Source organism: Myotis lucifugus, unplaced genomic scaffold, assembly GCF_000147115.1.
Source record: "Myotis lucifugus unplaced genomic scaffold, Myoluc2.0 scaffold_41, whole genome shotgun sequence".
Lineage (NCBI taxonomy): Eukaryota > Metazoa > Chordata > Mammalia > Chiroptera > Vespertilionidae > Myotis > Myotis lucifugus.
The window spans coordinates 6,344,907-6,372,380 of record NW_005871089.1 but is presented as its reverse complement, the minus strand read 5'-3'; the positions used below and the strand labels follow the sequence as shown (position 1 = coordinate 6,372,380).

Below are 27,474 nucleotides of genomic sequence, written 5' to 3'. Positions count from 1 at the left end.
CATCTTTTCTTTGCTACTTTAGGAGGAAATTGGGCTTTGTATTTGAAGGGTTGTTTTGTTTTGTTTTTTGGTCCTAGTTCATGGGTGTTTTTGTTTGTTTTGTTTTGTTTTTTTACTTGTTCTGTTTTGCAGTCCCATGAACGTGTAAGCAAGAGGCTGCATCAGAGGTTCCAGGCCTGGGTAGATAAGTGGACCAAGGAGCATGTGCCCCGTGAAATGGCAGCGGAGACCAGCAAGTGGCTCATGGGTGAGGGGCTGGAGGGCCTGGTACCCTGTACCACCACCTGTGACACAGAGACTCTGCATTTTGTGAACATTAACAAGTACCGTGTCAAATACGGCACAGTGTTCAAAACCCCATAGCTGCGAAGTCAGAGCAGATAACTTGAAGGAGGTGTGTGTGTGAGGGGGGTGCGGTTCATGTGCCCTCACACACACTGAAGAAATGAGGAAGATGCCTTTCAAGCCTCACTGGGCCTCTCTGGGACATGGCCACCTGATCTGTCTGTGCTCTGGAACTTTCCCCAAGGGTTTAGGATCCTGGAGGGGAAGGAAATCCACTCAAGCATAAACACACAGCTTGCTTGCACACACCAGCAGAGCTAAGACTGGAGTCTCCTGGGGCCTGACCTTCGAAGAAGGAACCAGGTGCTATTCAAACCTTGGCTGGATGGGTGAACGTTGACAAACTAACTGAGGAAGGACTCAACACTCAGATGGTTTGTAACTCTGATGGTCAATGCTCCTCTTCTCTCCCCGCCACCCCCCAAAAGGGGGACAAAACTGGATTTGATTTTTTTTTTTTTTTCCTGATCACTCAAGCACATTTAGAGCATCCATTAGGTTTTATGTGGGACCCACATTTGGCTTTGGGATTGATCATCTTGTGGATTTGATTCCTGCCGAATCCCTTGTTGCCTCCCTTTTACTTTCTCCTCTGGTTATCAACCTCAACAAGTTCAAATCAGTTATTTTTAGCTCCTGAGGAACTGTTTTGTACCTGCTTCTTTACCAGTCTTCCCCAGTGCCATCCACCAGCTTTACTCTTTCTCTCAAACACACCAATTTTAACGGGGGTTTTCTTTTTTCTTTTTTGTAAATAATGTACATACTGTCAATTTTTTATTAAAAGAAATATGCTTTGATGTGCTAGCATAACTGCTCTAGCTTCTTGTGTACCATAGTTCTATGTGACTTCAGATTTAGTACCTATGAACAGGTGTGCAAGACATTTATTACACTTTTTACCAAAGGGAGTTACGGTTGTAGTACTTTTGTGTAAAACTTGTCTTCCCCTTGCCCCAAAACTTTTTTTTAAAAAAAAAATAAAGTTTGGTTCTCAAGGAATAAACTTGCAACCCAAGTCCCTTGTCCTCACCAGAGAACATTATGAATCAGGGATTTAGGCTCAGTTCCTTATCCAGGGTACCAACAGGCTTTTGCTCTAGTTAGCAGTCAAGTTCACTTATCTCAAGTCAAAATATTCCCAAGTTTTGAAGCAGAATACTTTATTCTTTCAGTACATGTTTTTTCCCCTCCCTTATTTCAACTGTTTAGACATGTGTGGTATTTGAGTAAGTTGTCTAGCTATATAATTTGTAATTCTCTATATTTTTTCTTATCCTTAGTAGAAACGGGAGTGAACAACTTAAATACCAAATCAGTATTTGAAAGAAGTGTGTATAAGGAGTGTGCTATAAGTGGGGTTGGGAGGGAGATTTGGTACATTTCATTACTAACTGCAAATGGAATATATTACATAAATTTAAACTGGCAGACATTTAATCCTGGGTGATAAGGATTTTTATGTAGTCAGCCTGGACTTCTGGTGGATTTTCCTCCAGCAACCATTTACCCTAATCATAGTTGCAAAGTAACCAACAGTGTTTTGTTTGCTTTTTTATTAAAAATCCACACACTCCCACCCACAACACACACTTCCAAACCCCAAAAACTTTTGGCTTCTGGACTTTCAAAATATATGGTAGACTTCTCTGATTTTTTTGTTTGTTTGTTTGTGTGTGGGGAGTGGTGAGTGGGGGGAGACAACACAAGAGGTGGAACCCAGAAATGTATGGTAGTAAAAGAGCCTTGCAGGAGGAGATTCTAGGATGAAGCTGAGGCAGTGTCTGACTTGGAGATGGAATGATAAGTACTGGTTGGGGATGGGAAATCTTCAGGTTTTCCCAGAAATTAGCTCACCTATCCCCCTCTGCTCACTCAAGAAAGATCATGTTGACTTGGAATTATGGGGGAAATAGATGGGGCCCAGCTCTTGCTGTCCCTGCACAGGGTTATGTCCAGAGCACCTGCTTGCAGGTTGGGAATAGGGTTTCAGAGCCACTTTCAGGAGAAAACCTTCAACCTACCAGTGTAACGAAAAAGAAGGGGGAGTTTCACTACATGGTTTTCACAAACAGCATTTTTGTCTCTCCTGTCTTCTGACACCTGAGCTACAAGCTCTAAACCCAGCCTGTATTATAGCTGGCAAGTTATCTTTATTTTAAACTTGAGGCCCGGTGCACAAGATTGGTGCATGGGGGTGGGGTGCCTCAGCCCGGCCTGCGCCCTCTCACAGTCCAGGAGCCCTTGGGGGATGTCCGCCTACTGGCTTAGGCCTGATCTTCCCCCATCCCCGCCCTCCCCACCTCCGGGGATCAGGCCTAAGCTGGCAGTCAGACATCGCTCTTACAGTCTGGGGCTCTCGCAGTCTGGGTCCCCTCGATCCTTATTGCCTGCCTGCAGCATAGGTGGGAGAGGCTCCCACCACCACCTCTGTGCTCGCCAGCCAGAAGCCAGCCTGCTGCTCCTTAGCGCTGCCTTGGAGGCGGGAGAGGCTACCGCCACCGCCACTGCACTCGCTAGCCGTGAGCCCTGCTGAGCAGTGCTCGCCATCCACTGGTGTGGCATAATGGGGAACAAGTTCTGGTCTCTGGCCTTTTATTATATAGGATTATGCTTGGTATTATGTACTCAGTCATACACTTCTGTGTAGTTTGCATTTGAAATGTTGTAAACTTGGTCAGTATTTCCATTAAAATATCAGGGCTAATGCTGTGTATATATTTTTCTTAATATTATAGACAAGAACTCCCTGGCCATCTTAGGAGAGGGGGAAAAAAAAGCTATCAATGGACTACTAGGGTAATGTGAAAATGAAATTAGGTGTCTGGCATTATGGCTTCTCTTAACTCTTCAGTCCTGTTTAGTGAAATACAGTATTCTATTAGGATCTTGAATGCTATGACTAACATGCTGTCTCAAATCAGAACTTTTCCAGAGTTTCTGGTGATAACCAACAGCCATGTACATAAAATAAGGTAGTAGAGGAAGCTGAGGTTACAGGGATGCAAAGCCCTCAACACCATGTCCATTCATGGCGGCTCTAGGGAGCCAGAGGCCAGGCTGTCACTGGAGGGCCAGAGGGTTCCCACCTGTTGGTGCTGATGCCGAGTGGTCTGTTGCATCTAATGGTCCCCCTATCTCTGTCCCAGAGCTTTCCGAGAAGCTAAGCGTCAGACTTACCATTTTATTTAGGTATTTGCCAAGTGGCCTGGCCCATCAGTCCAGAAGTGATAGAGGAGAGCCTCAAGAAGCACTTCTTTCAGTGCCCCTCTCAAAGTTCAGAGCAGCTGGGCTTCCCAGAGAGCCTGGCTGTTGTAAGAAAGCAGCCTGCAGCCGTCCACACACCAGAACCTTTAGTTCCGCCACACAGGAGCACCGGGATTTTCCAAGAACAGTGGGCGGGCGGCAGTGGTGGTGGCGGTGCCAACCCTGAAGCACTGGCGCACTACGCTGGAGCAGGCAGAGAAATTCGTGTCACCACTCTACCCACGACTATAACCTCTGTGACCCCTCAGGGCACCAGCTGGCCTGGTTCACCGGCCTCAGCCTTTCTTTCTGTGGTTAAACCCAAGCTACAGCCACCTGGACTGAGGGATAAAGTGCCTGCCCTCTATGGACAGGGCATGGCCGGGAGGAGGGAGCGGGGAGGCTGTGCTGTGGAACAGCCATCTCCAACGTGGGTCAAAGGACTCTGCGTTCCACCGCCAGGTGGAAAGCTGACTTTGAGCGCATGCCCACTGGCCCCTCCATGCCCAGGCTCTTCGGGGACAGCTGCCCGGTGGCCGCGCTCTCCAGTTGCCTGACACCTGAGAGGCTTCCCTACCAGGAGGCAATCCAGCAGGACTTCTGCCCTGCGCAGGTCGGTGACAGCTTTGGACCCACGTGGGTAATGCCCAGAGGCAGGGCCCTGCCAGTGGTCACCCCTCTGGGCTGGCTCACTCCTAAGGGCCACACCTCCATTGTCTGCCCCTGGTCCCTCAGATTTAATGAAAGAGTTCATTTTCCCCTTTCTCCCAGTCCCTGGACGCCCCTTAGGAAAGGCACTCAAGGACGGATCACAGACCTCTGGCTCTGCCTCTTTCCCTCACCTTACTCCCTTCTTGTCCATCAAATCTGATTACCTTGTAATGCATAGAGAAAGCCTCAAGCCCCTACTGACCCTTAATCCAAGAAAGTACTATTTCAAAAGGAAAAGGGCTCCCATCTAAGTGACTCTTGCAGATGGTGGACCTGCTGGTTCTGGGTGGAGCTGACCATCCTGGAGGCATGGGTGGGTCAGGAAGTTCACCTTCTCTGGGAAAGCGATGGAGAGGGCCTGGTGTGGCATGATGGGGAACTAGTTCAGGTAAGGAGCCTTGGCCTAGAGACAGCATAGCCACATTTCAGTTCTGGTCTCTGGAGAAATTAGAGCTGGCTGAGTGGCTCTGCCTGCAGAGTGGTAGAAAGATTTCAGGACTGGGGAGGTTGCTGTTTGGGCCCCTGTGCTTGGTTAGGTCCTTTCATATAGGGTAAATTAAATGGATGGTGTTTGGGTCACAACATAATTAGTGCTAAACCAACCTTGCCACTGACTGCCCACCTTTTTTTTTTTTTTTTATGTATTTTTATTGATTTCAGAGAAGAAGGGAGGATAGAGATAGAAATATCAATGATGAGAGAATCATTGATCAGTTGCCTCCTGGGAATCCAGCCCACAACCTGGACATGTGCTCTGACTGGTAATTGATGCTCAACCACTGAACCACACCAGCTGGGCTGCCCACCTCATGCTAAGCTGAATATGGTTATTAATCATAATAATAAGTATAGCAGTTCCATTTATTAACCCCTTGCTAGGTGCCAGACTAGTGGCTTTACAGACCACATCTCTTTAGTTCTTAATAAACAGTTTTTTATTATGTATAATACTAGAGGCCCGGTGCACAAAATTCGTGCACAGGGGGGGGGGGGGCAGGGTTTCCTCAGCCCAGCCTGCACCCTCTCCAATCGGGGACATCCCTCTCGAAATCTGGGACCGCTGGCTCCTAACCGCTCACCTGCCTGCCTGCCTGATCGCCCCAAACCACTCTGCCTGCCTTCCTGATTGCCCCTAACCCCTCTGCCTGCCTGCCTGCCTGCCTGATCACCACTAACCTCTCTGCCTGCCTGCCAGATCACCCCTGCCTCTGCCTGATTGACCCTAACCACCTCTGCCTGCCTAATCACCCCTAACTGCTCCTCTGCCGGCCTGATGGTCCCCAACTCCCCTCCCCTGCCGGCCTGGTCGCCCCCAATGGCCCTCCCCTGCCACCCAGTTTGCCCCCAACGACCCTCCGCTACCGGCCTGGTCGCCCCCAATGGCCATCCCCTGCTGGCCTGGTCACCCCAAATGCCCTCCCCTGCAGGTCTGGTCGCCCCCAACTTCCCTCCCCTGCTGGCCTGATATTGCCCCCAACTCCCCTCCCCTGCCGGCCTGATCTCACCCCCAACTGCCCTCCCCTGCCGGCCTGATCTCACCCCCAACTGCCCTCCCCTGCCGGCCTGATCTCACCCCCAACTGCCCTCCCCTGCGGACCTGGTCACCCCCAACTCCCCTCCCCTGCTAGCCTGATTGCCCCCAACTGCCCTCCCCTGCTGGCCTGACCCCCCTAACTGCCTCTGCCTCGGCCCCCACCACCATGGCTTTGTCCGGAAGGAAGTCAGACGTCCGGAAGATAGCCGGTTGACCCAGTCTAATTAGCATATTACCCTTTTATTAGTATAAATTATTAGTATAGATAGATTATATAGGATAGGATTGCTTAAATGGAGGGGAATGCTTTTTTCAGCAGGAGGAGATTCTCGGCAGACAAAAATACATAATCCCTATATCTGGACTGATAGCCAGCCATATGCACCGGTCATTAAAAAATTGAACCACTTTCTTACACCAAACAGCTGTTGCCCTTAAAACCCCTCCTTAGTCCCCACCTTAGGTTCTGCCTTCACAGTTCACCCAGATTAGGTTTTGATTGGTCGGTTTCTATGCCAGTCAGCGTCAAAAGCTCCGCCTCCTAGGCAGCCATTGGCTCCTTGCAGTTTACCCAGATTTGGTTCTGATTGGTTGGTTTCTATGCCAGTCAGCGTCTCTGAGCCTATCTCCGGGCCTCTCTCTGGGCCTGATCCACAGCCTCCGTGGCAGCTGCGGATCAGGCCTTGCCTCTCTTTCTGGGCCTGATCTGCAGCTGCCACGGCAGAGGCAAGGACGTTAGGCCTCCGGCCTGGCCCTGGGCCAAGGGCCTAACAACCTCGCCGTGCCCACCTGCTGGCCGCCAGCCTGACTGTGATAGCCTGTGGACTGAGGGGGAGGGACCAAGAGGTGCTCCATGCACTTCCTGGTGACCAGTCATCCGTCTGGTCGTTTAGGTTGTGACAGCCCCTGGCCTTTTATAATATAGATATATAATGGGGGGAAACTTTCAAACATCTCCCCACTACCCCATCCCAATTCCCCAGATATAACCACTATTAAACCACTATTAAGTGTCTTGCTTATGCATCTAACAGTATCTTTATCATCCTATGTGGTTGGTCTTTATAACTGCAGATTAAGAAGGTGAGATAAATAGAGGTTAGTTCACTTGTTCAGTTTGCACATCTTCCATTCCAAGTGGACTTTCAATCTCAGGTAGGACTCCTACCTGTATGGCAAAGCCCTCTCTCCCTCCCTCCATTGGCTCAGCACATGTCTCCTGAATGCCCTCTCTGGGCCAGGCCCTATGCTAAGCACTGGGGACATAGTAGGAAATGAGACAAGCCTGTCCCTGACTTTATAGAATTTCCCTTCTGATACTTATTCAGGGGTACAGAGGCCACTGGGAGCCATATCCAGATCTCTTGATGCCTGCCCAAGACCCATCTCATAAGACCAAGGGCTTTTCTGCTGGTGCTATTTGGTGGTCATGGTACTGGCTGCCATGGGAATGGGGCACTTGCAAGCAAGGGTCCTTGATTTATCAGTCTTGGCCTTGCCTTGGAAAAGAAGCCAAAGCTGGAGTCTGAGCAGAGGGTCTTGAATTCCCTTAGCTTATGTTTAACATGAACTGTCCAAAAACCTCAGGCTCTGTCTCTTTCACTGTACTCCCACCACGTTTGACCAAAGAAGGGGAGAAGAGCAGTTACATCCTGATTGAGAGGCTGGGAGGAGACCCTCGGAGGTGAGTGAATCCCTGCACTGGTTGACCAAGGCTGTGGGGGAGAGGACATCAGTAGGGGAGGACACATTAGTGGGAAGCCCAGAATGATCTTGGAAACACACCTACTCCCAACACAACCATCCTCAAATCTTCAGTGTTTGTTTTTTAAAAGCAGGATTTTTTTTCTTCTGGCTATAAAAATGTTTGCCACCTTGCGGTAAATACAGAAAAGTACAAAGAAGTAAATACCTCCCATTATCCCACCACCTAGAGATGACCATTATTTATATCTCAGTATTCATCTCAGGAATTCTTCCCGGTGTACTTTTTACTAGTTTAGGTTATATTTCCTTGATATTTGTATCTTGAATTTTTTCATTCCATATTATAACATGGACATTTATTACACCATTAAAAACTTTCTTAGACATTATGATTTTATGTTATAGTATTTACTGAATACTGTGTATCTGATTCTTCCAGACACTGGGACTATGACGGTGAGTAATATGGTCTTCTACAGCAAGAGGACTCATACATACTTATACAATTGCAAAACTGATGAGGGCTCTGAGAGAAAACCCTCGGAGCTCATGTGAGAACTCTGTTCCAGACTTAGGAGAGGGGTGGGAGGAGGAATAGGGAGGGCTTCCCCAAATAAGTCATCTGTGGTCTCTGAAGACTGAGTAGAACAGTGCCAGAACCCAATATGAGGCTACAAAGAACAGCCTGCTCTGTGTTGGCTGATGGGTCTTTGCTCTGGGAAATCCGAACATGTTTTATTTTTTTAAAAAAATATGTTTTTATTTATTTCAGAGAGAGGAAAGGAGATGGAGAGAGAAATAGAAACATCAATGATGAGAATCATCAATCGGCTGCCTCCCGCACACCCCCTACTCGTGGTCAGGCCCCAAACCTGGGCATGTGCCCTGACCGTAATCTACCTTGACCTCCTGGTTCATGGGTCAACACTCAACCACTGAGCCACACCAGCTGGGCCAAACATGTTTTTAATGTGCAAAGATGGTTCTGAGACCAAAGCAGTGCTGTGTAAAGACAGCTTTGGTAAAAAAAAAAAAAAAAAAAAAAAAAAAAAAGGCTAAACAGTAGCATCACACAGTTCCAGAATGAGTTGCTTGTTCTTGCTAACCATAATAGAGCTTTCATCACCATATGGGTTCAGGCTGGTGCTTCTCTGACCCTCTCGTATATGAACTTGATATACTCTGGGATCCTGGAGGTAAATGGGGAGGGGTCATCTGGATGCTGCCTCTGTCCTCCCTCCTCAAGCCCCCAGAGGTCTCTGCCAGTCCCTTGGCCTATGACTGCCTTCCCATGTTTGTAGCCTGACCCTCTATGTGGAAGTCGCCTTGGGACCCAGGAAGGGCACCATGATTGCAGACCCAGAGAAGATGTTCCAGGTGAGCCGGGCTGAGCTGGACTTGTTCCTCCGGGATATCCACAAGCTCCTGGTAGATCTGGAACTGCTGCTGGGCATGACCAAGGTACTCAACACCCCATCTCACCTGGTCACTCTCTAGAATTCCAGGTAGATTGTTTCTTGGGTCATACTTGGGACTCTGGGAATGCAGAATAGGGAGAGTGTTTCTGCCTGCCCAAGAGTTGGTCAGGTTTCTCTATGTAAAGGGGAAGAGGGAAACAGTTCTGAGCAGGGGGAACAGCAGGGGCAAAGAATTAGAGGTAGGAAAGAGCTCTGCTGAGAACCCTGCTGCAGGGCCTCGGGGAAGACAACCAGCGCAGCTTCCAGGCCCTGTACACAGCCAACCAGATTGTGAATGTTTGTGATCCTGCCCAGCCCGAAACCTTCCCGATGGCCCAGTATCTGGCCTCCAGGTCCTTTGGCCAATGTGGAGGTAAAAGCCAGCATACCATCCATGCCATGGGGCACTGCCACATTGATACAGGTAGGAGGTTAGCTGGTCAAGTTGGCTGAGAGGTAGGCAGGAGTGACCTTGAAGCCTTGGCATTGCCCTGGAAGCACTGTGTAAACCTCAGCAAGTTCTTGCCCCTCCTGGGCCTCGGTTGAAGTAATAGAGATGGGGGCTTAAGCGCAGGGGTGATTTTCTAGGTAGGGTCAGGGGTTCAATTCTGAACCTGATGAGTTTTCAGTGACTGTGAGGCTTATGGGAAATCCATATTTTTTAACAGGTTCCCCAAGGTGTTGATTCTGATGTTTTTGGACCACAGAACAAGGGCTTTCTCTGCTATGCCAAGGTGTGGGGAAGAGGGTGGACGCTCTGGACTGGTAAGGAAGGAGAGGCTGTAGTGCTTCATATAGGACAGCTGACAAGGCATGATCCATGATCCATCTTGAGGAGCTGTGCACTCTATTCTGGGATATCCATCAGTATGTGTTGGGGATCCTCTCTAAGGGTGTCTAAACCTCAAGGACAAGGCTATTCTAGGGCCGGGGGCCTCCATTTCCTGACCTGTAAAATTAACCTGATAGCTCTGGTTGCCTTTCTATCCCACTCCTACTGCCACCTAGTAGGACTGATTTGAAGTGGTAGCTCAAGAGGGATATCACAGGGCTTTGCAGGGAAAGGGGCCTGAGAAGCGCTAGGAAGACCCTAGAGCAGGGGTCCTCAAACTACGGCCCGCGGGCCACATGCAAATACAAATATTGTATTTGTTCCTGTTTCGTTTTTTTACTTCAAAATAAGATATGTGCAGTGTGCATAGGAATTTGTTCATAGTTTTTTTTTAAACTATAGTCCGGCCCTCCAACGGTCTGAGGGACAGTGAATTGGCCCCCTGTTTAAAAAGTTTGAGGATCCCTGCCCTAGAGCATATTACTGTCTCTTTCACTGTACTCCCACCACGTTTGACCAAAGAAGGGGAGAAGAGCGAACCTTTTGAGCTCGGCGTGTCAGCATTTTGAAAAACCCTAACTTAACTCTGGTGCCGTGTCACATATAGAAATTTTTTGATATTTGCAACCATAGTAAAACAAAGATTTATATTTTTGATATTTATTTTATATATTTAAATGCCACTTAACAAAGGAAAATCAACCAAAAAAGAGTTTGCGTGTCACCTCTGACACGCGTGTCATAGGTTCGCCATCACTGCCCTAGAGACCCAGGCTGGGCCTGGTCAGGGTGCTGGGGGACAGAGGTGAGGCTGGAGATCTATGTGGAGCTGGGGACCTTGCTGCTCTCCCTCCACCCTCTGTCCCCCTCCCCATCTAGCCTGGCTTTGGCCCTTCAAAGAGACTCTGCGGAAATGTGCCTGGAGCTGGGTAACAGCCGTGCAGCTTATGGAGCGGAACCCTGAGTTCATCTTTGCCTGCTCCCAGGTCAGAGGGACAGTCATGTGGAGACACCAGAAACCCAATAGGTCTAAAAGTGAGGTTCTGAGGGCCTCCCCAGACTCAGCTGCCCACTGCTCCCCAGATACTTGGTCCTGGGTAGGGTTCTTGTTACTCCAGGCACAACTCCTGCCCCTTCTGCCTCACAGGCGCAGCAGCTTGAGTAGGTAAAGAACCACTACCCTGGCCTGTATGCCTGGCTCCAGGAGTTTGCCTGCCATGGGCAGTTTGTGCCCTTGGGAGGCACCTGGGTGGAGATGGTAAGGGCGGTCTGCATACCCTCAGCCTAGGGCTTTCTGCAGGCCCTTCACAACCTCTCTGTTGCAGCACTATTAGTCCTTGGACTTCAGAGCCCTGGGACTCCAAGGGGGAGAAGGGTCCCAAGCACTGTGACGGGCCGTCGGCATAACCCAGCCCAGAAGCTCCCTTCAGCAGATAAATAGCTGCAGGAGATAGACACTTCCTGGGTCAGAGCCATGGCTTCTCCTAAGGGGTGGGGTCGACCGAGTACCTGCCTGCCGGGAGCCGGTCCATCCTTGCTGTTTCAAGGGACCTGGCATATATGGCATACTGTTCTTAATATGTCTGCTTACCTTCTTGGCGCTATGTGTTTTAACCAAGGTCACCTCTCCGAGAAAGGTTGTTTCCCCAGGTGGGGATCTTTCCCTGAGGTTAGGGAGGGGATACAACCCCTTAATTAAGTGCCAGGCGGGTAGTTAAGCTACATAATCTTTACTCCCCGGAATGGAGATAAGAAACGCCCTAACCTTTGTAATAAAAATTGACAGGATTAAAATCGGCTGGTATAAATACAGATGTAACAAGACAATAAACATCACATCCTCATCAGATCCTCATCAGCTCCTCATCAGCTCCTCATCAGCTCCTCATCAGCTCCTAACCAGAACCTAGCCAGAGAGCATGGGACAGAACCTAGACTCAGAACCTAAACAGCCCAATCTGAGAGGTGGCCACTGATTTGCATGCGCTATCATTTAAAAAATAAAAAAGGGGGAATTTGCCGGGAGCCGGTCCATCCTTGCTGCTTGACACAGTCGCTGCAGGAAAGAAACAGCTGCACAGCATATGTTTCAAGGGACCTGGCATATATAGCATATTGTTCTTAATATGTTTGCTCTCTTTAGCACCATGTGTTTTAACCAAGGTCACCTCTCCGAGAAAGGTTGTTTCCCCAGGTGGGGATCTTTCCCTGAGGTTAGGGAGGGGATACAACCCCTTAATTAAGTGCCAGGCGGGTAGTTAAGCTACATAATCTTTACTCCCTGGAATGGAGATAAGAAACGCCTTAACCTTTGTAATAGAAATTGACAGGATTAAAATCGGCTGGTATAAATATGGATGTAACAAGACAATAAACATCAGATCCTGATCAGTTCCTAACCAGAACTCCGACTAGAACTTTGGCTGGAGATCCTGGCTAGAGGTCCTGACTAGGCTGCTGATCAACTGAAGGCTGTCTTCGTGTCATTCCTTCTTCGCCGACTCCGTCCACACCTTTGGGGACCCCTGGACCCGCTGGGATTGGACCCCAGCACCTGCCTATTCCCCATCTGGTGCTGACCCTGGCTGACTCCCTCTTCTCTCACTGCCAGGATGGGAACCTTCCCAGTGGAGAGGCGTTGGTGAGGCAGTTCCTGCAGGGCCAGAACTTCTTCCTGCAGGAGTTTGGGAAGATGTGCTTGGAGGTAGGCTGAGAGCTGCTATGGCTTCAGGCAGATGGGGCTTAACCTGGTGAGATGAGGGGCTGAGGCTTGGGCTGATCTGCTAAGAGCCTTGGTTCCTGTGCCTCAGAGGCCCTTTTCCTGCAGTTCTGGCTGCCAAACACATTTGGCTACTCAGCACAGCTTCCCCAGATCATGCGCAGATGTGGCATCAGATACTTCCTGGGCCAAAAACTGAGCTGGAACTTGGTGAACTCCTTTCCAGTGAGCAGACCCCAGTGGGTCATGTTAGAGTGGGCCTGGGTCCCACCTGACACATTCATCTCTCCCTTGGCTTATTCAGGGGTCCTGGACAAATCACCCAACCCCCACCCAGATAGAGAGTGTGCCTGCTCCAGGGTCACACCAGGGTCAGGGCAGGACTGGAAAGCCCAACTCTGCCTCAGCCCTGACACTAGCCTCTCTCATGTGTCTCTGCCTGCCTGCAGCACCATACCTTTTTCTGGGAAGGGCTGGATGGCTCCCGTGTGCTGGCCCACTTCCCACCTCGTATGGAATAGAGGGCAGTGTGGAGGAGGTGAGAGGGTACCTAGAGACCAAGGTGGGGGCAGGGAGGTAGGCTGGAGAGGGCTGGGTGTCCTGTCCTAGACTGAACCATGCTGATCTGCCCCTGTTTCTCCAGGTACTAAAGACAGTGGCCAAAAACCGGGACAAAGGACGGACCAACCATAGTGCCTTCCTCTTTGGCTTTGGGGATGGAGGTAGTGGCCCCCTCAGATCATGGTAGACTGCTTGAAGCGGCCGTACAATCCAGATGGCTGCCCAGGTCAAGCCTGGCCCACTAATAGCCCTCACTGAGCTGCTAGCTTAGCCCTTGCTTTGAGCCCTTCTTTCTGCTCAACCATTTGGCCCAATCCCTCCACTGGGCCTGTCCTGCTCCAATCCTGGTGCATGGGCTCCTCCCAATTTCTACCTTGGGGGTGAGGTGGGAGAAAAGCTGAGGGTGGAAAGGGGCTTAAACTCATCAGAGAGAGAACTCTCCTGGGGTTTCCAGAGCTGGCTTTGTAAACCGGGAGCATTCTGGGGGTGCTTCTTTCTTCGGGGGCTGGATCTCTTGTCTGCTCTGGTGTGGATCAAGGGTGAGCCATGTGGCCCCCCAAGGCTGGGAGACCCAGGCTCACATTCTCCCTCAGGGTGCAATTGTCTTTTCTCCGGGGTAGCTATGGGTCGGAGAGCTCTTCTTGGAGCTGCATAATGGCACCTACACTACACACCCCGCCCAGGTCAGGAGCTAGTCACTCAGCCGAGCAGGGAGAGTGTGCCCTTGGTCTGTAGAGGGTCAGTAAAGGAAACAGGACAGACCCCCACCCCCAGATCTGGGAGAGGAGGCTTGTTCTTTGAGGAGGAGCTGAGAGAAGAGCAAGAGCTGTGTGGGTCAGGAGCCTAGAGGAGGCTTGCGCTGAGGGAGGGAGGTATTTGGGACATGTCACCCACAAGAGGCTTTATCCAGGGGGCCCTGGGGAGCCATCAGGGGTTCTGAACCAGGGAGGGCTTTGGAAGGTATTCTGGGATACTTAAGCAGACTTTAGACCTGTGGTTCTCAACCTTCCTAATGCCGCGACCCTTTAATACAGTTCCTCATGTTGTGGTGACCCCCAACCACAAAATTATTTTCGTTGCTACTTCATAACTGTAAATTTGTTACTGTTATGAATTGTAATGTAAATATCTGATATGCAGGATATATTTAGGCGACCCCTGTGAAAGGGTCATTCGACTCCCAAAGGGGTCGCACCCCACAGGTTGAGAACCGCTGCTTTAGACTCACCCTCCTCGTTGGCTGGGGCTCAGATCAAGAAAGGGAATCGGAAGTGTGAGCGCATCCTGCGTGACGTGGAGCTGCTCAGCAGTCTGGCCCTAGTCTGTAGTGCCCAATTTCTACACCCACAGCCCAGCTGCAGGACCTCTGGAGGTCAGCCTGGTTTTGCCCCCTGTCACCCACCTGACTTCACCCGAGAAACCTCTGTGGCTGACCCTCCCAGCCTTCATTCTTCCCAGCATCCTGGCCTTCCCCATCCCTGCCCTCGGCCCCTGCATACTCCTGCTCCTGAACGAGTTCCATGATGTGGTGACTGGAAGCTGCATTCAGCTGGTGGCAGAAGAAACCCTGTGCCACTACAAAGGTTAGGCTGAGAACATTCCCGCTGCTCTCTCCTATGGGACACTTGGGTCATCCTAGACCCATTGCCCACTCATGACCAACCAGTTTCTCCTTAGACATTCATTTCCATGGCAACACACTGCTCAGTGCTGCGGCTGCAGCCCTGTGAGCTGGGGAGCCAGGTGCCCAGGACCTCCTCATTGTAAATACCCTGCCTTGGAAGCCCACTGGAGTGCTGGCCCTGCCCAGGCCTGGCAGGACCCACAGCCTGGACAGGAGCTGGGGAGAGGGGTTGCTACTACAGCAGGAGTCCAGACCGAGAGTTGGGGACACTCTCTTGGGGATCTCTGCCCTGAGGTGCCCCAGGCTGGAGAATAGCAGTAGCAGTATCCCCCATCCCAGAGTGAGGCTCCTGAAAATTCAGGGAGGCTGCACTGATATCCAGGCCTCATCCCTAGTCCTGGTGACAGTGCCCAGCATGGGTTATACTGCTCCTGCCCCTACCTCACTGCAGCCCCTGTAGCCTGTTTGTTGTGCAAGAGGTGAGTGGGGCAGGGCTGGGAAGGGGCTTAACAACATGGGGGTTCTGAGCTCCCCAGGCTGGAGTAAGTGGTGAGGCGGCTGGAGTGGGGGGCTATTGGTTGTGGGAAGCCCCTGCCAACTGTTTCAAGGCTCCCTTCTGCCAAGACTGATGGTTCTGTGACTCTGGACAACGGTGAGGCTGGACCCGATCGGCCGCCTGACATCCCTGGTGCTGGTAGTCTCCGGCAGGTGTCAGCCCCTCACTGCCCTCTCCCTGTCTGGAAGATGGTCCCAGACCCTGTTCCCTTGGCCAGCACTGCCCTCAACAGCCCACCTGTGGCTCTGGGCTGGGATCCATCTCATGGAGCAGGGCAGGCTGGGCTGGGGAGAGCCCTGTCCCCTAACCATACTCACCCTACCTCCCACCCCACCTTGAACATCTAGAGAAACCAAGATCACGTTGTAAAGCTGCAGTCCCCATCTCCTTCCAGGGAGGCTGTTGACAAAGGCACTGTGGGAAACCAGTTTGTGCTGTTTGATGATGTCCCCCTGTACTGGGATGCGTGGGACGTCATGCAGTACCACCCGGAGCACGATGGGGGTGGGCATACAGGCCTATTGGCCTCTCCATCAGCTGGCCCTAGCTCAGCACCTCCCGCGCATCCCCCCGGAAGCCAGTGCTGTGCCAGGCAGGGACCCTAGCAGTGGGTGCTGAGGGCGCGTGCGGGCCAGCACCTGGTTCCTACTGCAGATCAGCCCCCACAGTCAGCTCAGCCAGGAGGTTGTACTGGACGTCGGTTGCCCTATGTCCACTTCCACACCGAAATAGTAGGGGATAGGGTGGTGGCTGCCTTTCCTAGGTGTGGCTAGTCGGGAAGGGCTAGCCCCAGGCCTGTGTGTGTGTCTCCCTCTCCTCACCCTTTACCCCCACTCCAGGTGCACTGGCATGAAACCCACAAATTTCTGAAGGTGGAGTTCCCTGCCTGTGTGCAGAACCCCCAGGCCACCTATGAGGTTTAGTTTGGGCATCTGCAGCGTCCCACCCACCATACCACCTCTTGGGACTGGGCTTGGTTTGGGGTCTGACATGGGTCGGGTGAGGAGGTTTGGATTCTCCCTGGCTGGGGAGACTCTTTGTGTAGAATGGGTTGAGGAGGAGCAATATTTGTTGGTTCCTAACATGTGTGCCAGGCATTGTGCTAAATTCTTTATGTTTAGTTTGATACCCATGCCTGTTTGGTGGGCTGAATACTATTCTCCCCATTTCACAGATGAGGAACTGAGGCATAGACAGTTTGGGTAGTGTCCAGGGCCTCTTATTGTGAGAACTGGAATTCAATCCCGGGGTCCCAGAGCTTGCCACTTTAGTGATGGGAGTAAAAGATGGGTCTGGGATGTGCTGAAGGTGTGGGCCCACAGCTGGATGGACCTGTTGGAGCACAGCTTTGGGCTGGCCTACTCAATGACTGCAAGTACAGAGCATCAGTTCGGGGCAGCATCCTCAGCCTCTCGCTGTGAGTGGTGTGCCCACCAGGCTCTGAGCCGGCATGGAGGTGTGGGTCTTCCCCTAGCCAGAACTCCAGCCCGGCCCATTCCCTCCTTCCCCGCAGCTTGCGGGCACCTAAGGCCCCTGATGCCACAGCTGACATGGGGCGCCACGAGTTCACATATGCGCTGATGCCGCACAAGGGTGAGTGCTGCCTTGCCCCTTCTCTGCTCTTCGCCAAACCTCGGTTTTTTCTACAGTCAGTGGGGGAAACAGCAGCTCTGTGCCCGCCCCTACCCCCTTTTGCACCACTGGTTCCTTTCCGGCCCTTGCCCAGGCTCCTTCCAAGATGCTGGCGTTACCCAAGCAGCCTACAGCCTCAATTTCCTGTTGTTGACGCTGCCGGCCAGGCAGGCTGGGGTGCCCACAGCCGCCTGGAGTGCCTTCACTGTGTCTTCCTCCAGGTGGTGCTGGAGACCGTCCAGCAGGCAAGGGGTGGGGTAGGGTGGGGCGGGGTCCTGGTTGGGTCCACCTTTGGCCCTGCCCACCACCCACTTCCCTCAGCAGGCTGAGGCCAGCCCCCAAGGGCCACACACTGGTGCTCAGGCTGTATGAGGCCCATGGCAGCCACGTGGACTGCTGGCTGCAAATGTTGCTGCCAGTTCAGGAGGCCCTCCTGTGAGTGGGGTGCGGGGAAGAGAGGAGCCCTGCCCTCACAGTCTTCATGGCCCCTCATGTTCTGCAGCTGCGACCTCTTGGAGCTGGCCACCTGCCCCTTAGGGACACTGGCCTGAAACTCACCTTTTCTCCCTTCCAAGTACAGTCTCTATGGCTCAAGCTGCAACCTCCACTGAACTGAGTCTCTTGAGGGCGGGATTTTTTGTGGAAGGCTTTGGGGACTGACTGCCTTTCTAGCCCTAAGCAACAATAAATCTTTGGCTCAGGAGCCCTGCTGGTAACTCCTGCTCTCTCCCCTTAAGGCAAGTCCTCAAGGCTGTGAGAAGAGAAGTCTTTCCTGGGCATTTGGGGGCAGGGGCAAAATCGAAGGTGATCTGTGTGTGCAGCAGGGTCTGGGTTGCAGCCCCCACAAGTGGGGATATGGATGACCACAAGATAAGAGCATGAGATAAGAAGTCCCTCCCGTGTGTCAGCAGGCAGAGGGCCCGGGTCTGGGTGGGTTGCAGCTGGCCCCCACTAGGAGGGGAGTACTCACTAGTCTGGCCAGGCTGGGGAGCAACCCCAGGCCCTGAGGAATCCTGGACTGGAGGAGCTATGGAGCCTGGGCTTCCTGAGAGGGGTCTCTGCACCACCTCTGAGGGGCTGTCTCTGAAGAGGCAGACTATCCTCTGAGAGCCAGGGCCTTGAGGACTGTGACGGAGCCCAGTTTGCCTTGCTGAGGAGTTGGCCTCTTATACTCAGGGCCAGGCAACAGGCCTAACTAACTTGGCCAGCCCAAGAAGTTTACCAATTTATATTTTTAAAAATACAGCATTTTTCACATGGGCTTAAAAAATGGGGATGGTGGGTACAATTAAAAACATAGTTATGTGGGGAACAGCCACAAGGTCACAGGCATCTAGCCCCTTGAACCTGTTGCATGCTTCTAGAAAGCCACACAAGGCCCCAGATCCAGGGCAAGGCAGCGGGAAGGGATAGGTGCAAGCAAGGAGATCCTCCTGCTAAGAGGCTGAGGTCTCCTCAGGCTCCAAAGATGGGATGGCAGTCTTTATCTTTTAAGGTCTGCAGCAGCCTGTGGGGAGGACAGGTGAGGTGGCAACTCAGACCCCAGGTTGAAGATTGCCGGGACAGCCTTCCTTTCCACAAGTAACCTCTGCCCGTACTGCCACCCTTTCCTTCTGGAAAGCCTCGTTTGGTGGTGCCCCTTCCATCTCCAGAGGAAAATGCTCAGGAAGGCCCACCTGAGTTGGCCCTTCGCCCTCTCCTCTTCCCTTTCTCAGTGACTGGGGGGACTTTTGGGTCTTGGAGGCTGGTCCCCTCAGGCTGCTGGGCTGTTGTTTGCTCAGGAAGGCCTCTCCATGCCCTTCGTGTCCTGGAAGGGGCCTTGCTTGGGGGTGGATGATCCTGGATAGAGGAGAGACAGGTTCCTGAGATACTCAGCAGTTCAGAGGTTGGTTAGGACCCACCATCGCCCCCCATTGTTAACAGAAGGCAGTTGTCCAAAAGTCTAGTTTGGGAGGTCTGGCCAGGGCAGGGGACATTTCAGGGAGGAGTTAGAAGCAGGGAGCCATACCTCCACTCCATCCTCAGGACCCCGCTGTGCTCCGCTGGATTTCTTCTTATGGGACTTGCCCCCTGAAGGACACTGATGCTGGGGTTGCAAGGTCCTATGGCCTTGGGCCCTTTCTCCAGACTCCCACTTTGGGGTGACTCTTGGAGTGGGCACCAGAGACTGCTGCAACCCTTGCGGGCAACATATCCTTTTTGCTTTCTTAGCTTACTGTATTAGGAGTACCTTACCTTTGGGTGCCAGAGGTCCAGGATCCCCCTAAAATGGAACAGGGAATATTCAGGAATCAGCCTGGTTGGGACAGGCGTCATTTTCCCTTGGAGAAGCAGGACTCACACCTATCTTTCCAGGTTACTGTAATCCTCCCCTAGGAAGCCTCTCACTGCCCACTCCCTGCCAGGTCAGAGCCAACATCAAGGCCACCCTGCCTTGTGCTGCTCTACTAGCTGGGACCCTGGGATTCAGAGGAGGGGAGGGGCATAACTTAGGGAAGGCCTAGACCCTCAGGGACAGTGTGAACTTGGAGGTCTAGATAGAGACCCCATCGCCTGCCTGGCTGTGACCCCAGGGGATCTCTGTTTGCCTGTGTGAGCATTAGGACCCAAACCTGGAACCAGATGGTACGGCCGTGCCGGTCCCGCAGGGAGCGCATGCCCACCACGCCATAGCACCGCAGCCAGGCTCGAAAGGGTGCAAAATCCTCCTCCCCTCTCGCTTGCCCATAGCCCTTGCCGCCTGTGGACAGAGGAGCCAGACAGAGGTTAGAGGGCTAGAGGGCAGACTGAGGCTGGGAGGAGGGGGAGCCTGATGGACTAAGTCAGGGGCCAAGGCTCTCCCTTCTCCAGCTGTGTGACCTCTTCTCCACTCTGGGCCATGGCTTGCTCATCCTGGAGTGGAGTTAATAATCCTTGCCTTGCCTGCCTCATGAGTAGCTTGGAGGACAGACACCTGACAAGTGAGGAGGCCTAGTCCATTTAGCAACAACTAGGTCTACAAACTTCCATTCCCCAGGCAGGGAACCAGGCCCTGAGAAGGGCAGCAACTGTCCCAGGGTTACACAATATGCCAACACAGGTAGTTGGCCATCTTTGGCTCCCGGGCCTCACCCAGCTGGACCACTTCCTTGGGCACTGAGTGGCACAGGTCCAGAAGATCTGGGTTCTGCAGCTTGGCCTTGATCTTCTGGCTCAGGGTCAACTTGGGGCTCTGGAAAAGGGGCAGAGCCACTCAGAAGGCAGCTGATCCGTCGGGAGCAGACCTCCTCTGAGCTTGGCAGGACTCAGAGATGGTTCATTCCCCTCCTCCCCAATACACACACACACACACACACACACACGCACACATTGTAGAGAAGGAAAAACATTGTAGAGAAGGAAAAACTAACAGCTGCTTGGGTTACACGAGACACCAGACCCAGCCTTCCTCCCCTGCACCCTCACCAGCCTGTGAACAGTGCGGGCCTTCTCAAAGGGGGGTATCCTCAGCCTACAGTGGGGTAGAAAGAGGGAAACATGCTAAGCAGTGGGAATGTGCTAAGCAGTGGGAATGTGGGCACCCAGCTAACCCAGCCCTTGTGTCCATGGCCTGCATGCTAACCTGTATAGGATCTCTGCCCGCAGATAGTTGCCAATGCCATTGAAGAACCTCTGGTCCAAGAGGGCCTCACAGATGGGCCGGTCAAAGACCTTGTCTGCTAGGTTTCGTAACACATTCTCCCTGGAGGGACACAGTCTGGGCACATGAGACCCATTCTGCCCTCCCATCCCCCCTCCTTGCCATGGATGAGGGATAGGAACTGGGAGAACCTGCTCCTCGGTATAAGGGGAAGGAAATTGGGAGTCTCAGTTTCCCTTTTCCAAGCCTCAGTGCTATTTTGGCAGGGATAACCTCAGTTTCCCTATCTGTTAAATGAGAACAATATGGAATTTTAATTCATTACAAAGGTGAAAAATTCCAATCAAAAGCAACGAGTTCAAGGGAACACACATGAGTCTTATCTGTTGTGTGAATACCACCAGAGTATACCAGACTCCAGGCATTTTTGAAAGCAAGGTGATCACAGGACTTCAGGTGTGCCTACAATCTACAGCTCCCTATCTAGGACTTCTGGATGTTTAGATATGAAGAGTTAACATTGAAGGGTCAATTCTTCTCAAGACCTGAAGATTTTATGTGGCTAGTACTAGCTCACCCAGCAAGTGCGTGGGAGTAAGGGCTCCAGCAACCCTTGCCCCACCTCTAAGGGTCATGGATCTCTCCTTAACACTGTGAAGAAGAAATGTATCTTGTTTCTTTGTGGAAAAGGGTCATGGCAAGACTGACTCAGTGATGGGCCTGAGAAGCATCTGAAACAGGGCTAGAAGACAGTTCTGGGGTAAAGGAAAGAGCAGAAGGTTAGCCTGGTGACTAGCTCTCTGAAGGCTCCCCAGCTTATAGGACCAAGAAAATAACTGAGATGCTCATTCTGTGAGAGAAACCTCAGAGCCAGCTGGCAAAGAGTTAACCTGAGAGCCAGCCATGCAAAGCTCTAGAGCAGTGGTTCCCAACGTGGGGCACACAACCCATAGGGGGGCAACTTGATTTTTAAGGGGGGCAACTCGAGAATGAATTAACAGTGAATCTTTGGTACTAATTATGGTTCTAGGGGCCTCATATACAGTATATAAATATATATTGACATATTTGTGCATTTCAGTTCTCTATGTTTTGAAACTTTATTTGCAATTTTTTCCATATCACTTCATATTATTATTTTTAAAACAATTTCTTAGTGTTTTCTTCCCCAGGAGAAGAGAGTGGAGGAATCCAAGGCCACAGATGTTTCCCTGTGGGTGCACTTGGGGTCCTGCCTAGGAAGGCCAGGAGTCAACTGCCTCCTGTGGCACCAGACATGCCCTGACCCACAGTGGGCAGCTAAGTCTCCTAAGGGTCAAGTGAAGGTGGGCAGTCCCCAAGGAAGGGAGGATCTACCAAATGTGCTCCAGGCCTTTGCATCTGTGGTGCTGGTCAGTTTGAATGCTCTTCCTCTAGAGCAGTGGTTCCCAACCTTTTTTTTTAGCCATGCCCCACCTGAGCATCTCTAAAATCCTGGTGCCTCTCCCCTCTCCCCTGTGACATAATTCTTATTATTCACGTGGAGGAAGCCTAAAAGGCCACTAACTTGGTCTAAACAAGCTTCCAAAGAACATGGCATCCATGAAAGAGAAAAATAAAAGAATGAAAGGACAGTTGAAGTACTGAGGAAGAAATCACTAAGAAATTGTTTTAAAAATAATAATATGAAGTGATATGGAAAAAATTGCAAATAAAGTTTCAAAACATAGAGAACTGAAATGCACAAATATGTCAATATATATTTATATACTGTATATGAGGCCCCTAGAACCATAATTAGTACCAAAGATTCACTGTTAATTCATTCTCGAGTTGCCCCCCTTAAAAATCAAGTTGCCCCCCTATGGGTTGTGTGCCCCACGTTGGGAACCACTGCTCTAGAGCTTTGCATGGCTGGCTCTCAAGCAGGTCTCAGCTCAAATGCCACTTCCTAGAATGTGATCTTTCCTAATGTGCCTCCCCTCCCTCCCTTCCTGACCAAAAGTCATTCTCTCCCTCTCGGATTTGGATTTTTTAGAAATGTGTCTATATGAATTAATCTAGTTTGTTTCCTTGTCCTCCCTGCCCTGCCTGAACTTCAGCCCTTGATCTCTGCTGTACCCCAACACCTATAGCGGGGCCTGGCACAAAACAGAGACTCATACACATTTGCCTCTTTAGAGGAAGAAAAGTGGCTGACACTGCCATCGTAAGTGACCTGCATCACATCCCAGGTAGAAGACAGACAGTGAGGAGACGATGGGACACAGACCAGTGGGCAGACAATGTGGGAGACCACAAAACCTGATTCAGAAACCATGTCGTTAGGCAGTTCCCTCCCCACTACCTTGAAAACCTTCCTTCCGGCTCAGCCTCCCTTCTTTTATGTTGTTAAAACCCTCTACCTTTCTAAGGGCCTCCTGAGGGCACCAAGAAGCAGTGTGGGGCACTGATCCAGCCTCAGCTCTCACAGTAACTGTCTATGTCTTCAGGGCATGCCTACCTATTCACCTCACCCCTACCTCCTCCCATATCAGTTTTGGGTTTTCACATCCATTAGCTCAGGGAGCTGTCTCCAGGGAAATACACTGTCTTGGTCTACAGAGGAAGGAAGGGAGGCTCAGAAGGGTCTGGGACTTGCCCCTCACCTACCTGAACTGTTCATACTCCAGCAAGACACATGGCCCACGGCCTGGTTGCCACTCGCCCGTGAGCTCCCAGTGGCCAAAGCAGCGGATGTCCACGAAGCAGAGGGTGAGTTGGGGACCAGGAGGAGCCGTGTAAAAGCGCAGATGGGCATGGGGTGGTAGTGCATTGCTGGGTGCCAGCTGGAAGGATCCAGACATGCCGAAGTGGAAGATGAGGGCCAGTGGCTCCTGTGGGGGCTGGGCCCCAGGCAGGGGGCTCAGTGTCAATCGAAGCTCCTTGCCACGGGCTGAGGCTGAGATGTAGTAGGCACTGCTCTCAAAGGGCACCTCAGGGTTGCGGCTGATGGGTGACTTCTCCACACACCCGCCAAACACCAGCCCCCTGCATGCCTCGTTCACAAACTGGCTGGCCAGATGCAGCTCAGGGCCCTCAGGCATTTTGTGGGGGGAGGATGGCTGCAAGTTAGAACAGGTGTGCACCTTGTGAGGTAGGATTCATCACCCCCATTTTACAAAGGAGGGCCCTGCCAATCAGGGGATCATGGACAGCTGGATTTGGCAGAAAATTCTGCTGGCCTGGCCACAGCCCTTGGCCCCCAACTGAAAATGCTGGGAAAGCCCATGGCACTGGTAAGTTCAGGCTGGGAGAGCGTGAGTGCCTTTATTAACCTCCCATGAACCCTCGCTGCTTTTAGAGTAAAGTCCAGATCCTTCCTGGGCCCATGTTGTCATCTCATTTCTTCCCAGGCCCCCCCTCACTCACTTGCTCCAAGCGCACTGCTCTCTCACCCCCAGCCTTTGCCCTGCTGTCCCTTCAGAGCACTTGAGCCACCCTCCCTGGTCACCCTTCCGAAGTAGCCTCTCCACCCCACCCGCCACCAGACACGTTTTCTTTTCTTCATGGCTCTCCCAAATCTGAAATTGGCTGTTGTCTGCCTCTACCTCTCCAGTGAAAGCTCAGCTTGTTCACCGCACCGCTCAGAACCGACCTCATCTGTTGTCATAATCCCTGAGGGAATGAGCATGACCGCACCTGGGAGTTGGGAGCTGGGAAAACTAACGTTCAGAGCGGCTCAGCTGGCAGTGAGGACGAGTCAGAACAGGAGGAGGGGATGCAGATGTCTCTAGGTACGGCTGCGCCTGGACGGTCTCCCAGAGCTCCAGGCTAAAGGTCCAGGATCGAACAGGACACGCCCTGCTGGCGCTTAGGCCCAAGGGGAACCTGCTCCACCTCCTCTCCCTACCCCTGGCCACCTGGCTGAGGAGGGGAGCTTGCCGCTTACCTCCCTACCCGCCCCCCCTCCCCCCCGCAACCCCCCCCCCCCACAGGCGCTGAGGGATCGAAGGCGCAGATGTGGTCGGGCAGAGGGGCCCTTTAGCCAGGGCAGACCCCTTTCCCCTCCCACACCTTCAAGCATTCTGGGACCCGGCACCCAAGAGGGTTCGCGCTGCTGGAAAAGGTGAAGGCCCAGATTCCTAGTTCCGCTGAGGGCGGGCACTCTGGATCGCTCCCCCAATCCTCGCCACTCACTCCCGCTGCCTGTCCTCGGTACACCCTGGCTCCCTTCCTCCCCAAAGCCGCCAAATCCCATCCTCTCTTCAGTCTGCGGTAGGCACCCCGGAAGCCGTCTCCCGCCGGGTTACCTGCTCCCCGCGCCCCTCTCCGCCAACCTGCGGCCACTAGGGGGTTGCAGTCGAGGGGCGGAGCCGTGCTGAAGAGCACATCCCAAACCGGTTGCTGCTCCAGCGCCCGCTGGGAAATGTAGTTCCTGGAGCAGGGGCCCAGGCCTCCGGGTTGGGGTCCCCGATCTGCGGGTCCGGGGTGTAGGAAAGGCTTTGGGGCAATCACCTGGCTGGGAAGGTGGCGCCTGCGGGATCGGGGTGAGGTCCGAGGTCCCGCGTCGCAGCTGTCTGTGACTGGAGAAGTCACCAGGCTAGTGACAGGTCAGCACTCCCAGCCTGAAACAGCATCCCTGTCCCTAAGCAGAGGCTCCTGCCAGATGTGCGCAGGGAGCACGCAGGTGCGCGATAAACGCAGGCCCTGGGGACCCAGTGGTGGCACTAAGTATCAACGCACAGTCACACATAACTTATAAACAGAATCATTACCGTCTGTGGGTAAGAAATGCAGCCAAGCAACAAAAAACAGGCGAGAAAGCAGAACCCACGACAGGTGGTTCTGTGGGGGTAGGGTCTCTCTGCAGTGACAGGCGGAGACCTCAGAAGTAGCCAGCAAAGAGTGGGGCTGGCACATGCTAGGGGAATCGGAGCCACCAACACGGCTGTGGGCAAGAGCAGCAAGATGCTGCATGCAGCACATTGACTACAGGATGAGGTGCACCCTGCAGAATGGTACTATATTGGCACCTTCACAAGGTTTTTGACAAGCATATGAATTTGATCCAATGTGATTGAGATGAATTCAATAAGTCAAGCAGAAAGAGAAGTGAGTACTCAGTCTGGAGCGGCTTCAAAGGGAAAACTTGGTCTCAATGACAGTAGAGGGACCTCCTCCCAAAGATACTGGCATTGCCCTAGTGCCACTTGCTGGAGCTATTGGGGGCCCAGGGATTGGTAAGGCTGCTGGCAAAGGAATCCTACCTGGTGTTCCCATGCCCCAGGTGTCTGCAGGACATGCCAGGCCAGTCCATGGGGCCATCCCAACTCTGTAAGAGGCACTGTTGCAGCTGCTGCCACTGCCAGTATTGCAGGGGCCCTAACCCAGTACAGACCTGGCCATGGGGGTCCTTCCCCACCCATGGGCTGAGGGACACCCCTCCAGGCATGATGGTCCCACCTCTTGGTATGAGGCTTCTCACTGGTCCCCCTAAAGGTATCCTCCTGGAGGAGGTACTTCAGTGGGCATGTCCCCTCCTGGAATGCAGCCCCCTCCCCTAGGAATGTGAGGACTTCTTTGACCCCTGGCCACAGAGTTATGGAAGTAGCTTCACAGAGGCATGGGCCCAGTTCCCCAGGGCCATGTTACCACAGACCTGTTTGTTTCTTATGCTGTTGGAGTCTCACCAGATTGTTTGGTTTCCCTTACAGGGGCCCCTCCCCAGGGAATGCGCCCATCTTGGCCCTCCTCAGCTCCCTGTTTCTCAAGAGACTGTTCATAGTCCTTTTATTTCCATGTGGCCTGTGAGATAAATTTATAATAAAATCTTAAGATATATATATATAAAAAAAGACAACATGCCAGATGAAAGGAATGGCCAGTGCAAAGGCCTGGAGGAAGGAAAGCAATGGGCTCATTGAAAGAAGGCCTGTGTGGCTGAAGTGTAGCTGGGAGAGTGCAGGGAGGTGAGGACAGACCAAGCAAGGTCAGGTCAGGTCAGGCCTCAGGAAGCCTCTGTAAGGTTCTTCCTAAGTGTGCCTGACCAATAGTCATGATCTGCGCCCTTTATACTAGGACTTTTGCCTCTTCCTTCCTTCATCTATTAATTCATTTATTTTGGGAGAAGTATTTTAAAGTAAATTAGACAAATTATGACATTTCATCCCTAATATTTCAACATGCATCTCTAAAAAGCAATTTCCTACAAAGCCACAATACATTTATCCAGTGATTTTCAACTTTTTTTCATCTCATGGCACACATTAACTACGAAAATTCTGTGTCACACCAAAAAGTGTATTTTTGCCAATATGACAAAAAATAGGTTTAACATTGATTCATTCACACTGGACGGCTATTGTTGTATTGGCTGTTGTCATGTTTTAATTTGACAATCTAAAGGAAAAGAGGTCAGTGCCCTGACTAAATAGCGGGAATTGCATGGCTTTGTTTTGAAATATACTTTTATTGAATTCAGAGAGGAAGGGAGAGGGAAAGAAACATCAATGATGAGAGAGAATTGTTGATCGACTGCCTAATGCATGCCCCCTACTGGGGAGCAAGCCCAAAACCCAGGCATGTGCCCTTGAAGGGAATCGAACCTGGGACCCTTGAGTCTGCAGGCTGACGCTCTATCCACTGAGCCAAACTGGCTAGGGATGGAATTGCATGTTTTAAAAATTCTTGCAGCACACCAGCATGCCTCGGCACACTGAAAATCTCTGCCTTTATCATACCTAATAAAATTAACAACTTCTTAACATCATCTAACACCTAATCCACATTCAAATTTCTCTAATTGTTCCCAAAATGTCTTTTATAGCTATTTGTTCAAGGCAGAGTCCAACCAAGGATTATGTATTTTTTTAAAAAGTTATTCTTAGTATCCGAAATATCCAGTTTCATATCACAGTCACCTTTTACCATATGACTTTAGCATCCTTGATAATCCTGCCTCAATCAAGTA

At 51.7% G+C, this 27,474-nt stretch overlaps 3 protein-coding genes and 1 pseudogene across 11 annotated transcripts in view; 3 read left to right on the top strand and 1 right to left on the bottom strand.

Annotated features, from left to right (window-relative positions):
• SIN3A (SIN3 transcription regulator family member A) overlaps positions 1-1,998 on the top strand; it is an 81,880-nt gene extending 79,882 nt beyond the window's left edge. For all 9 annotated transcript variants that reach the window (XM_014455062.2, XM_014455065.2, XM_006087900.3 and 6 more), the window contains one exon: positions 133-1,998. In XM_014455062.2, the coding sequence (XP_014310548.1) occupies positions 133-363 (231 nt within the window). In that variant the 3' untranslated portion in view covers positions 364-1,998. The remainder of the gene's footprint in view (positions 1-132) is intronic.
• Positions 1,999-3,446: 1,448 nt separating this feature from the next.
• MAN2C1 (mannosidase alpha class 2C member 1) lies at positions 3,447-17,947 on the top strand. The gene is given in 35 exon segments (XM_023753177.1): positions 3,447-3,456; positions 3,716-3,848; positions 4,102-4,227; positions 4,567-4,691; positions 7,454-7,520; positions 8,845-9,004; positions 9,235-9,424; positions 10,712-10,818; positions 10,980-11,090; positions 12,444-12,536; positions 12,660-12,776; positions 13,001-13,058; positions 13,061-13,089; positions 13,195-13,282; positions 13,285-13,411; positions 13,735-13,795; positions 14,364-14,457; positions 14,460-14,484; positions 14,610-14,695; positions 14,790-14,951; positions 15,132-15,192; positions 15,345-15,389; positions 15,391-15,444; positions 15,687-15,785; positions 15,845-15,912; positions 15,915-15,995; positions 15,998-16,023; positions 16,132-16,275; positions 16,601-16,646; positions 16,649-16,709; positions 16,806-16,885; positions 17,019-17,138; positions 17,141-17,176; positions 17,260-17,362; positions 17,417-17,947. Coding segments are annotated over 35 exon segments (3,117 nt in total). The 3' UTR covers positions 17,541-17,947.
• A 190-nt stretch (positions 17,948-18,137) lies between these two features.
• Positions 18,138-24,855, bottom strand: NEIL1 (nei like DNA glycosylase 1). Its single transcript, XM_006087899.3, is given in 10 exon segments — positions 18,138-18,431; positions 18,601-18,763; positions 18,933-18,994; positions 19,160-19,187; positions 19,537-19,664; positions 20,036-20,135; positions 20,369-20,414; positions 20,526-20,645; positions 23,175-23,626; positions 24,788-24,855. Coding segments are annotated over 9 exon segments (1,152 nt in total). The 5' UTR covers positions 23,609-23,626; positions 24,788-24,855; the 3' UTR covers positions 18,138-18,360.
• On the top strand, positions 23,792-26,076 carry LOC102439309 (annotated as a pseudogene).
• The last annotated feature ends 1,398 nt before the right edge of the window (positions 26,077-27,474 follow it).